This window comes from Ranitomeya variabilis, chromosome 6 (assembly GCF_051348905.1).
Source record: "Ranitomeya variabilis isolate aRanVar5 chromosome 6, aRanVar5.hap1, whole genome shotgun sequence".
Taxonomy (NCBI): domain Eukaryota; kingdom Metazoa; phylum Chordata; class Amphibia; order Anura; family Dendrobatidae; genus Ranitomeya; species Ranitomeya variabilis.
Window position 1 is genome coordinate 468,710,084 of NC_135237.1, and position 13,638 is coordinate 468,723,721.

At 43.6% G+C, this 13,638-nt stretch overlaps 1 protein-coding gene across 1 annotated transcript in view; it reads left to right on the forward strand.

Annotated features, from left to right (window-relative positions):
• The window catches only part of MTFR1 (mitochondrial fission regulator 1), a 59,895-nt gene extending 46,496 nt beyond the window's left edge, over window positions 1–13,399 (forward strand). The window contains exons 8-9 of the mRNA XM_077270585.1: window positions 10,478–10,646; window positions 11,735–13,399. Coding sequence (XP_077126700.1) covers window positions 10,478–10,646; window positions 11,735–11,800 — 235 coding nt within the window. The 3' untranslated portion in view covers window positions 11,801–13,399. The remainder of the gene's footprint in view (window positions 1–10,477; window positions 10,647–11,734) is intronic.
• The last annotated feature ends 239 nt before the right edge of the window (window positions 13,400–13,638 follow it).

Sequence of the window (13,638 nt, forward strand, 5' to 3'; positions counted from 1 at the left end):
GTCCGCTCCAGGACCTGGCGGGAAGAATATTCCTCTGGGCAGAAGATTCGGTCCTATCCATATCTGCAATTCACCTGGAAGGCTCTCAGAATGTGATAGCAGACTACTTGAGCAGAAGGCGTGTGTGCCCAACAGAGTGGGAACTCAACCAGGATATCTTCCAGGAGTTATGTCTTCGTTGGGGAACTCCCAGAATCGATCTGTTTGCAAACAGGAGAAACTCGAAGGTCTCAAAATTCTTCTCTCTGAACCCATTGGATCTCCCGGACGGGGTAGACGCTCTGAGCCAAAATTGGGTGGAACCTCTCTCATATGCATTCCCACCTCTGGCGCTGATCCCAGCCATTCTCCGGAAGACCGAGCTCAGGTCATTTTGATCGTTCCATACTGGCCAAGAAGGAGCTGGTTCCCTCTACTAGGGGCCTTGGCAATCGACAACCCAATAGAGCTTCCTCTCCAGGAGGATATAATTCATCAAGGTCCGATTTACCACCCGAATCCAGGAAAACTCCATCTCTCAGCATGGATCCTGAAGGGGACATCTTGAAGGCTAGAGGCTTATCTGATCAGGTGATAGCCACTATCAAGGCCAGCAGGAAGCCAGTCACATCGGCAATCTATTTAAAGATTTGGAAAAGATTCTGTCTGGAAGGTGGCAGGTCCGACGTTGCTGCAGACATTCCTGACATACCTAGAATCCTAAATTTTCTGCAGGCTGGGGTCAACAAGGGTCTTAGACCAAGCACTTTGAAGGTGCAGATCTCGGCACTTAGCTCCTTCTTTGACTATCCTCTAGCATCACACACGTGGGTAGTTAGATTTATCCGAGCTACGCTGAGATTGCGCCCCACCATCAGGCAGTTGTCTCCTCCCTGGGACCTTAACCTGGTTCTCAGATTCCTGTGTAGAGGCGCATACGCCCCTGCCGATAATATGCCCATATCAATTCTCTCACGGAAGACAGCATTTTTAGTGGCAGTCACCACGGCCAAGAGGGTGGGGGAAATCCAAGCCCTATGTATCAGAGATCCGTATCTACAGATTAGAGAGCATAGTTTAATCCTTAAACTCGATCCCTCATTTATCCCAAAAGTAGGCTCGGCAAAAAACAGAAATCAGGAGATCGTATTACCTTCATTTTGTAACAATCCTACCAACGCAAAGGAAAAAACCCTTCATTCCCTTGACGTCAGGCAGGCGGTTTTAGATTATCTAGCAGCCACCAGTTCCTGGCGGATAGATCCAAATCTGTTTATCCTTTTTGGGGGGGAAAAATAAGGGAAAGAAGGCCTCGATTGCTCGTTGGATAACGTCTGTGATTTCTGAGGCCTACCAGTCTGAAGGGGTTCCCCCTGCGGCGGGTCTACGTGCACACTCTACACGGGGGATATCTGCCTCCTGGGCTGAGAGGGCAGGTGCCTCTCTTGAGCAGATTTGCAGGGCAGCAACATGGGCAAGTGCCAATACCTTTTGTAAACATTATAAACTTGATGTCTTGTCTGGTCAACAAACTGCATTTGGGAGAAAAGTTCTCCAAGCAATAATCCCACCCTAAGGAGGTGCTTTGGTACTCTCCATGGTGCTGTCAGGAGGGACGTCCTGGAAAATAGGCATTAGACCTACCAGTAATTATGTTTCCAGGAGTCCATCCTGACAGCACTGGTTGTTCCCTCCCTGTTTGATGTTATGACTTATGATGTAATATGTTTCTGTCATTAAAGTATTATTTGCATTTCTAGGAGACTGTTCTTGCTACAACACTGAGAATTTGGGGGTGGGACATGACCTTTAAACTCTCGTGTATTTCCTGTCCCAGCAAGGGGGAGGAGGTCGTCCTCCATGGTGCTTTCAGGATGGACTCCTGGAAACATAATTACCGGTAGGTCTAATGCCTATCTTTTTGATGTTTAACCCCTTACCAACATCCGCCGTACATGTACAACACAATTAGGTAGCGGGTCTATGGTGCGGGCTCATCGAGTGATAGATATTACATATTACACACACATAAATAATTTTTTTGAGAAGTTTTACATTTTGGCTTCTTTCTGTCTTTTTTACTGCTTGATGTTTACATTGAGTTGATTACTCTTCCTTATTGAGGACCTTTCACCAGGTCAAGTGACCATTTTTTCCTCTCATTTTACTCCTGCTGCTCCCCTGAACCATATATTTTTTTTTTTTTTTTTTTTTTTTTTAAATCCACCATATGATTTTAGAGATAGATGCACTTTTTATTTCATGCTACTTTGTATGGTCTTTTCCAAGGGGGCATTACTCAGAGGATTCTCTAGGGGGTGTCTTTAACCCCTTCCCGACCTGTGACACAGCGTATGCGTCATGAAAGTCGGTGCCAATCCGACCTGTGACGCATATGCTGTGTCACAGAATGATCGCGTCCCTGCAGATCAGGTGAAAGGGTTAACTCCTATTTCACCCGATCTGCAGGGAGAGGGGGAGTTGTACTTCAGCCCAGGTGGGGTGGCTTTGCCCCCACGTGGCTACGATCGCTCTGATTGGCTGTTGAAAGTGCAACAGCCAATCAGAGCAATTTGCAATATTTCACCTATGAAAATGGTGAAATATTGCAATCCAGCCATGGCCGATGCTGCAATAGCATCTGCCATGGCTGGAAATCATGTTCTGCACCGCCCCCGATCTCCTCCCCAGTCGTCCGTTATGTGGCCCGGTCCTCTCCGTCCTCCTGTCCGCTCCCCCGTCCTCCTGCCCGCTCCTTCCTTGCTCCGATCCACCTCCCCTGTGCTCCGATCCACCCCCCGAGCTCCCCCCCTTACCCCCACATACTTACCGAGCCTCCCGGTGTCGGTCCGTCTCCTCCCTGGGCGCCGCCATCTTCCAAAATGGCGGGCGCATGCGCAGTACGTCCGCCGAATCTGCCTGCCGGCAGATTCGTTCCATGTACATTTTGATCACTGTGAAAACCTATCACAGTGATCAAAATAAAAAAAAATGTAAATGACCCCCCCCCCCCCCTTTATCACCCTTATAGCTAGGGACAACAATAAAATAAAGAAAATATTTTTTTTTTTTTCCCCCACTAGGTTCAGAACCAGGGTCAGGGTTTTCTGGTCCTCTGTGGATTTTTCCTTAGGGTTAGGGTATTCTGGTCCTCTGTGGATTTTTCCACAGCACATTTGATAAATTCGCAGTGTAAAACCGCTGCGGACTTATCGCGGATTCAACGTGGTTTTTCTGCGGATTTCACTGCGGTTTTACAACTGCGGTTTTCTATTGGAGCAGTTGTAAAACCGCTGCGGAATCCGCAGAAAGAAGTGACATGCTGCGGAATGTAAACCGCTGCGTTTCCGCGCAGTTTTTTCTGCAGCATGGGCACAGCGTTTTTTGTTTCCAATAGGTTTACATTGAACTATAATCTCAAGGGAAACTGCTGCGGACCCGCAGCTGCGGAAACGCTGCGGATCCGCAGCGTTTTCCGCAGCGTCTGCACATAGCCTTAGAATTAGGCTATGTGCACACGGTGTGGATTTGGCTGCGGATCCGCAGCGGATTGGCTGCTGCGGATTTGTAGCAGTTTTCCAACAGGTTTACAGTTCCATGTAAATCTTTGGAAAACCAAATCCGCTGTGCCCATGGTGCGGAAAATACCGCGCAGAAACGCTGCGCTGTATTTTACGCAGCATATCAATTCTTTGTGCGGATTCCGCAGCGTTTTACACCTGTTCCTCAATAGGAATCCGCAGGTGAAATCCGCACAAAAACCACTGGAAATCTGTGGTAAATCCGCAGGTAAAACGCAGTGCCTTTTACCTGCGGATTTTTCAAAAATGGTGCGGAAAAATCTCACACGAATCCACAACGTGGGCACATAGTCTTAGGGTTAGGGATGGAATTAGGGCTAGGGTTGGAAATAGGTTTAAGATTAGGCTTGTGGTTAGGGTTATGGTTAGGGGTGTGTTGGGGTTAGGGTTGTGGTTAGGGTTGAAATTAGGGTTGGGATTAGGGTTAGGGGTGTGTTGGGTTAGGGTTGTGGTTAGGGGTGTGTTGGGGTTAGGGTTATGGCTAGAGTTGGGATTAGGGTTAGGGGTGTGTTGGGGTTAGTGTTGGAGTTAGAATTGAGAGGTTTCCACTGTTTAGGCACATCAGGGGTCTCCAAACGCAACATGGCGCCACCATTGATTCCAGCCAATCTTGCGTTCCAAAAGTCAAATGGTGCACCCTCCCTTCCGAGCCCCAACGTGCAACCAAACAGTGGTTTACCCCCACGTACGGAGTACCAGCATACTCGGGACAAACTGGGCAACAACTATTGGGGTCCAATTTCTCCTGTTACCCTTGTGAAAATAAAAAATTGCTTGCTAAAACATCATTTTTGAGGAAATAAAAATGATTTTTTATTTTCACGGCTCTGCGTTGTAAACTTCTGTGAAGCACTTGGGGGTTCAAAGTGCTCAACACACATCTAGATTAGTTCCTTCGGAGGTCTAGTTTCCAAAGTAGGGTCACTTGTGGGGGGTTTCTACTGTTTAGACACATCAGGGTCTCTGCAAATGCAACGTGACGCCCGCAGACCATTCCATCAAAGTCTGCATTTCAAAACGTCACTACTTCCCTTCCGAGCCCCGGCGTGTGCCCAAATAGTGGTTTACCCCCACATATGGGATACCAGCGTACTCGAGACAAACTGGGCAACAACTATTGGGGTCCAATTTCTCCTTTTAGCCTTGTGAAAATAAATAATTGCTTGCTAAAACATCATTTTTGAGGAAAGAAAAATGATTTTTTATTTTCACAGCTCTGCGTTGTAAACTTCTGTGAAGCACTTGGGGGTTCAAAGTGCTCAACACACATCTAGATTAGTTCCTTCGGAGGTCTAGTTTCCAAAATGGGGTCACTTGTGGGGGAGCTCCAATGTTTAGGCACACAGGGGCTCTCCAAACGCGACATGGTGTCCGCTAATGATTGGAGCTAATTTTCCATTCAAAAAGCCAAATGGCATGCCTTCCCTTCCGAACCCTGCCGTGTGCCCAAACAGTGGTTTACCCCCACATATGGGGTATCAGCGTACTCAGGAGAAACTGGACAATAACTATTGGTGTCCAATTTCCCCTGTTACCCTTGAGAAAATAAAAAATTCTGGGCTAAAAAATCATTTTTGAGGAAAGAAAAATTATTTTTTACTTTCACGGCTCTGCGTTATAAACTTCTGTGAAGCACCTGGTGGTTTAAAGTGCTCACTATGCATCTAGATAAGTTCCTTGGGGGGTCTAGTTTCCAAAATGGGGTCACTTGTGGGGGAGCTCCAATGTTTAGGCACACAGGGGCTCTCCAAAGGCGACATGGTGTCCGCTAACGATTGGAGCTAATTTTCATTCAAAAAGTCAAATGGCGCTCCTTCCCTTCCGAGCCCTGCCGTGCGCCCAAACAGTGGTTTACCCCCACTTATGAGGTATCAGCGTACTCAGGACAAATTGGACAACAACGTTCATGGTCCAGTTTCTCCTTTTACCCTTGGGAAAATAAAAAAATTGTTGCTAAAAGATCATTTTTGTGAATAAAAAGTTAAATGTTCATTTTTTACTTCATGTTGCTTCTGCTGCTGTGAAACACCTGAAGGGTTAATAAACGTCTTGAATGTGGTTTTAAGCACCTTGAGGGGGTGTAGTTTTTAGAATGGTGTCACTTTTGGGTATTTTCAGCCATATAGACCCCTCAAACTGACTTCAAATGTGAGGTGGTCCCTAAAAAAAATGATTTTGTAAATTTTGCTGTAAAAATGAGAAATCACTGGTCAAATTTTAACCTTTATAACTTCCTAGCAAAAAAAAATTTTGGTTCCAAAATTGTTATTTATTAACTATTTTGTGTCACATAACTCTCTGATTTAACAGAATAAAAATTCAAAATTTGAAAATTGCGAAATTTTCGCCAAATTTCCATTTTTTTCACAAATAAACGCAGAAATTATTGACCTAAATTTACCACTAACATGAAGCCCAATATGTCACGAAAAAACAATCTCAGAACCGCTAGGATGCGTTGAAGCGTTCCTGAGTTATTACCTCATAAAGGGACACTGGTCAGAATTGCAAAAAACGGCAAGGTCATTAAGGCCAAAATAGGCTGGGTCATGAAGGGGTTAAGCTGCTCAGCCCTACATAATAAGTCTCTGCACAACACCCCCTTGTAAAAAAATGATTAATACTAAATAAAAACCCATATCTCTGGGTCTGTTTGGTGGATTCAGAAAGAAACCGAATACTCTTGAGGAGCAGCGGGAAGGAAAAAAGCCAACAAAACCGATGTGCTGCGTAGTCCGTGGGACAAGTGGCCACTATGTCCACTGCCGCTGAGGACTCGTCCGGCTTATCACACACTTTGACTTTGTAGCCATTTCTGTTCTGACGTTCATACACGGCAGTAGGACCTGCCATAATACATGTGGGAAGGCGAGACCCTGGCACAATTATATGACTCCTCTGTGTGTATAGAGAGATTGTTACTCGGTCTCTACACAAGGTGTGGAGTGTTGCTGTGCTGTGTTCTCGCCATGAGTTTCTTTAGGCTGTGTTCACATGTCCAGTGATCATCAGTTAAAACAGATTCAGCAGCAAGCTGGTAACATATGTAAAAAAACAAAAAAAAAAAAAAAAAAAACATTTTAGCTGGATCTGTTTTTCTTTTATCATTGAAATCTCTGGACAATGGATCGGATAGATATCCATCTGTTTTGTTCCATTTGAAACTGATCCAGTAAGCAAAAACCGGATCCTTTTCAAATGAAAGAAACACGGATGGCTGATTAGCTCCTCAGTTTTCCATAGACTTCAGTGTTGAAAAAATAAATCCATTTTTTTTTCAGCAGGACAAAAAAGTTGTCTGCAAAACTTTTTTGTTAACTGATTGCTGCTGGATCCGTTCTAACTGATGTTACTGGACATGTGCACGTAGCCTTAACATGGATGGGTACGAGATTCCATATGTCAGACAGAGGTTCTGTACCTTTATTGTAGGCTAATCCTAAAACTCTAGTCTTGTCATCATCACACTAAGGCTGTCATCCTCGCACAACTCTGAAGATCATTACTTGTTGCTGATTTTGTAAAATCAATTTATTAACTTTATTTTCTAGAAAATTAGAAAACGTTTTGAAATGTAAATAATATAAATATTTTCTATGTTCCATCAACCTAAGGGCGAGTTTACATCACCAGTGATCATATGCTAGTTTTACGATTGGCGGTCTTTAAATAACTTGTTTAGACAGGCTGACCGCATTTCCTCCAGAACGAACAGTATTAGATGGTTCTGTGCGCATAGACTATCACTGTTATCGTCAATACCTGTATATGACCAATAATTAAATTGAATACTTCCTAAAGGACATATACCCAAATGATAAAATATAGAAATCTTTATTCTCCACTTAATAAAAACAATAACATATTAATGAAGGGCGAGAAATACAGAGCAGAGTAAAACCAGATCATCAGCCACAATAAGTACATGGTGTAAAATACAGGAAAATCTGAATAATAGCAAGAAATCACAGAACAAGGTCACCATAATGCAATAAGGCCATCTAGTGGGTGAATAAATAAATGACCGCGTTAAGTGGTGGAAGGCTCTAGTGATGCAGTAAAGTGCATGTGCAATAAGACTAAATTAGTGTTAGCAACCAGACGGTGAACTACATATACAATGCAAATGGAGAGAAAATAAATCCTACCCAAAAATAAACATAAAACATATAGTAGAGTTTGCTAGCAGCACATGATGTCAAAGAAAGCTAAAGTGCAAAGATCTAGTGCATAGGAGAATAATAGAGTTCATAGAATATCCAGTGATTCTCAATGATTAAAGTACATGATAAAGGCACTCACAGCTAGCAAAAAGGCATGAGTAAATGAGCAAATGAAGTAGGAGACTTAAAGCAGCAATGAATGTGCATAAAAAATAAAGTGCAACAGGAAGAGATAGCAATCTCATCCATAGAATGGTTGCATAGGTAACTATGACACTAGTGCTGAAAACATGAACACATGGAATTCCTCTATGGGACTCTGTGAGCTCAGGCGAGGAGCCCCGACGCACGTTTCGTAGTCTCTTTTTCTTGGGGTATTTTACACCATGCACTTATTGTGACTGTGTTGGCCTGGCTTTACTCTGCTCTGTACCCCATCCCACCCCCCTTTCATTAATAATTTATTGCTGTTTTTATTAAGTGGATAATAAAGAAACTAGCAGAACTGGGTGGAATAGCTGTTGGCCAAAGGAGCGTGCTGCCAATGGCTACCTAAGGTTTATGACCTTACATACTAAACTAAATTTTTTTTGTCTCCCTTTCAGGTCAAAAGGGTTTGGCACAATGATGTTCTGTTTTTTTGTTTTGTTTTTTTTAAACCCCATAGGCTTTCTTTAGGTAAAAATGGGGTAGCGTTTCTCCTTGTGGAGAGTGAGATGCCTGTCATGACAGAGCAAGGAGACTTAAAAGCCATGCATCTTCCTCTGGGAAAGTAAATATGCAAATTGTCTCTTCAGAGAGGAAGAGGGCTTCAATAGATGACTCTAGCATCATCTATTGAAAGCATTGCACGGTTTGTAGAAGGGTCGATATTGACTTTTAGGATAGTTGCTTCTAATAGGTGGCGATAGAGTTTATGTCCTCTTCCTCTCGGAAGGGATAATTTGATATCTAGGTAAAAATAAAATCTGTTACCCACCACTGCTCCAGTGATTCCTCTCTGTCACTGCTCCTGATCTTTGGTGAGAGGCAGCAATGAGATCACAAACTACAGCACATGTGAATGCTGCAGTCCATCACTGGGCTCAGCAGTTACATCGATGTAGTCGGCACAAGACCACTGAGCCCAGTGATTGGCTGCAACGGTCACATGCACAGTAGGCATGAAGTCACCACTGTTGATGGTCAACAACCAAAAAAGAGGCAGTAGTGGAGAAACAGAGGATGGGTAACCCTGATTGTATCATCTTTACCTACAGGGGTTGGACAAAATAATGGAAACACCAGGAAACATCAACAAAAGTTAGTTTAATATGGTGTAGTTCCACCTTTTGCTGCTATTACAGCCTCAATTCTCAGAGGTATGGATTCATACAAGGTGTCAGGACTCTGAACATTTTTTACCTTTTGTGCATTACTGCCCTTTTTCAAGATGGCGTCTTTGGTCTCATGTGCACTGTGTCTCCTGCTATAAAACTCCACCCCAGCCTTCAGTCTGTGCTAGAGTATTCTGCCTTGCATCCAGCTCCTGACCTCTGATTACTGAACCTGTGTGGTGATCCTGCTACTCTGCTCTGAGTTCCTGCTGCATACACAAGTTTCCAGTAATCCTCCTTCATCTGCTGTTCGCGTTTACTTCCGTCTGCATTTGCAGGTCATGTAAGCTGTTGCTGCTTTGCAATAACCTGAGACTATTAACCAGGCCTCCCTGGTTGAGCTAAGATATGATTTGAACTTCCTTATATAAGCATATCTATCTGTGTTTGGACTAAGACAAGGATTTATTCGTGTCAAGTATCCTCAAGAATAACTGTGCTTCATAGACTTTCTGCTTGATTGCATTTTCCTCTGAAGTTTCCTATAGACTGCTAAGCTGCGTTTATTATTTGCACCAAGTGTTGTGGACTTGTTTCTCTCTGCACCTGTTTGAATCACCGTGTGATAATATAGACTTTACCACTTATAAATCTGTGTCCTGTAGTTGTCTTGTTCCACGCAGAGAGTTTCCTGAGTTATCCCCTATAATTATTACACAAGGTGTGAATTGTTTTGAAAGGAATTTTAGCCCATTCTGCAGTTAAAACACCCTCCAGTTCTTTGAGCGACGATGGTGGCGGAAATCGACGTCTAACTGTGCTTTGCTGCGGACGTTTTTCCTTCTCTTTCAAACGCAGTCATTACTTTGGAGACAGTACCTCTCGACACGCCAAGCATTCGGGCACTTTCTGTTACACTAGCGCCTGCCATACGAGCACCAACAATTTGACCTCTTTGAAAATCCGAGAAGTCCGCCATTGGTATCAGGTTCTCATCAATGTTCTTACAATTATGCAAAACAAACAGTTAATTTACATACACATAACACAAATAATCCACTACAAAACATTACCATATGTCACAGTTTGCATGTTTATCACATGTTCGAAGATTATGATGCCAAAACATTAGGTGTTTCCATTATTTTGTCCAACCCCTGTATATTCATCCTATGGCAATAAAACCCTTTAGTCGCTGTATTGTAGGGATTTATTTTCAATGGTTGCATTTGATCTTCGGATTCGATCTACAAGCAGCTTTGCCTAATACAGAGGATCCCAAACTGTTGACCTTTTCCCCTCATTACTAGCTGAACTTGCCATGGTAGGAGTGAGGCTGACATCCATTTATGATTGTAGCTTTCTTTGCTTGCTTTTACTTTCTAACAGCCACGTTCGTAGCCTCCACTAGAAATCTTAAGCATTTTATTTCTTACAGGAGTGAAGATCCAAAACCTAGTGACCCGGCTGATCCTGCCACTCTTATTGCTGAAGCTTTAAAAAAGAAGTTTGCTTACAGATACAGAAGTGACAGTAATGGAGAATCAGACAAGAAAAGTTTGCCTGAAGTGGAACACAAAAAGGTTAAAGTTACAGAAACACCGCTGGTATGTGAGGAGCATATAACCATCAGCTTCATGTTTGATCATTAATGTGCTTTATGCTAAAGGAATTCCCCTAATGTGTAAGTTGTCATCAATAGGCCCAGGGTGGGGTAACAAGAAAAAAAATATCCTATACTGTACCAGACTGACACTGCTACTACACTCGCTACTCCATCAACCTCTGGCTGGGCAGTCAAGTGACGCCCGTTACAATCAGCAGCTGCTGATCGGCTGCAGCCTTCAGTTTGGCCAATCAGGTCTACTTACCACTAATGGCTGCACAGGTTAGAAACATTTTGATTTTTAGACTGTGCACAGATAAACTAGAGTGTCTTAAAATGCACCAGAAAACCACAATGGTTCCTGCAGTTTGATAAACCAGGTGCATTTTTAGACTGTCTAGTCTACGTTTACACCATTGGCTTACTTCATGTCAGAACTATGCTCCATAATCTTGTTGTATTTTTCGGCTAAGGCTACTTTCACACTAGCGTCGTGCACTGCACGTCGCTATGCGTCGTTTTGAAGAAAAAACGCATCCTGCAAAAGTGCTTGCAGGATGCGTTTTTTCTCCATAGACTTGCATTAGCGACGCATTGCCACACGTCGCAACCGTCGTGCGATTGTTGCGTCGGACCGTCGCCACCAAAAAACGTTGCTTGTAACGTTTTTTGGTGCGTCGTGCCCGTCTTTTCCGACCGCGCATGCGCGGCCAGAACTCCGCCCCCTCCTCCCCGCTCCTCACAATGGGGCAGCGGATGCGTTGAAAAACAGCATCCGCTGCCCCCGTTGTGCGGCGCTTCCACAGTATGCGTCGGTGCGCCGCAACGTCGCATTGCGACGTGCAGTGCATGACGCTAATGTGAAAGTAGCCTATGTGTTGCATGTTATGCCATGCCCCACTTTTAGTAAGTCACACCCCTCTGTGGTGAAGGCATTTTGCATTGTCGGAAAAGAAAGCGTTAACACATGATCAATATGGTGCATAAAGACCGTTTTGTGACAACTGCACCACTATTATCATTGTCAGCAAATGTATGGATTTCTTATGTATTCTTGCCATTTATCTTATTTTTTTTTCTGCTTCTTAGTTTGGACCTCACATGCTCAAATCAACAGGGAAAATGAAGAGCCTTGTCGAGTCTTCAACCTCGTGACAAAGCAGCTTGGCGGCTCTTCTGCTCTACAAATGGCTGCTTGTAACCAGGGCTGTCAGTATTTACAATGGACCTGCCCCGTGTCATTCCCGCGAGGAAACCTGTGACCTGCTGCCGATCTGGTGTAACACTAAGGCTATGTGCACACGTAGGAAATGTGGTGCAGAATTTTCTGCACTAAATCTGCATCTCCTGGCAGAAAACGCAGGTGCAGATTTGATGCAGTTTCTGTGCAGTTTCTGTGCAGATTTTACCAGTGCAGATTTTTATCATGGAGGGGTTCAGAAACGCTGCAGAACTGCACAAAAGAAGCGACATGCACTTCTTTGAAATCTGCAGCGTTTCTGTGCAGATTTTTCTGCACCATGTGCACAGCTTTTTTTTTTTTCACATTGATTTACATTGTACTGTAAATCACAGTGCAGATCTGCAGCATTTCTGCAGCAGAAAAATCTGCTGCAGTTCTGCACCAATTCTGCACTAAATCTGCATCGTGTGCGCATACCCTTAGTCTTGCCTTACAGAATTGTAGAACATAGTGATTAAGTAATGATAATGATGATAAATGCTAGTGATATATATTTATAAAGTTTTTGGTACTATAGTTTGTGAAGTTATACTGTACACTGCTGCAGACATTATGGGCTGTGTGGACTGCTGCATAGACAGACCTCTCATGCATTTACTTCTAAAGGCACTTTATGTTTGATAATGGAGGGATCTGCCCTCGTGATCCATCATAGAAGGACACAATGGAAAGTTCTGAACTGTAAGGCTCTATAGAGAACATCTCCCTCTTTGACACAGCACAGAGCCTTTTTTTTCCCCTTCCTTTTACTGGAAATCTGATGCAGCCGTTCATCTGTGTGATCGATTCCCAAATTTGAAGGGGGGGGGGTTGGTTGTCAGATTTCCAGTTGCAAAAATCTGACTGGTGTTAAATGGGCATAAGTGTTCTGTACCCCGCTTTCATTTTGGAAATTCATGGCGACTTGAGATAATACATAGAAAACATGCGACATGTGTGGTGTCATTTTCATATATCTGGTCAGCCTGCCTTTTATTTAGGCTTCCCACTCCGGGTTGGGGTTGGTACAGAAACGCTGGACTTGGGGAAAAATCTGATTATCCACATCCTCGGGAGATTAGATGTAGAAAGATGACTTTTTAGGGAATGGCTAGTAACTTTCTCCTCTTTAGGTTTTTGAAGTATAGTATGTACCGGTAAACAGAAAGTGTCTGAAATGCCCAAACACCGACCTTGTGCCCCATTTTAGGAGTGTTGTCGTTCCCCATTTTCCATGCTGCCTAGTGTGGTAACACACACAGTGCCTGCACCCGGATTACATGTGGTGTTTCAGGAGTATCATCTGTATTCTGTATGTTACATGTTCTATGCTAGACCACAGTATTATTCTACAGGCCTTTAAGGTTCACGAGATGTGTTCACTTTTTTTTTTTACATGATTTTCCAAAGTTGTGTTATAAAGGCAGCAGTTTTATCGTGAAAAAACATATTGGGAAACTGAAAAACTCCTCAAGAAGGGAGCTGTTCCTGAAGTGGTCTCCACTAGAAAACATCTTTTTTTTTTCCCCCTTAAAAAAAAAAAAATGAAAAAAAAAAACTGCACACATACCCAGTATGGCTGAGTATTTGGTGCAGATTAGTGATGAGCGAGTGTACTCGTTGCTCGGGTTTTCACCAGCACGCTCAGGTGACCTCCGAGTATTTATGACTGCACGGAGATTTAGTTTTCATCATGGCAGCTGCATGATTTACAGCTACTAGCCAGGCTGAGTACATGTGGGGATTCCCTAGCAACCAGGCAACCCCCACA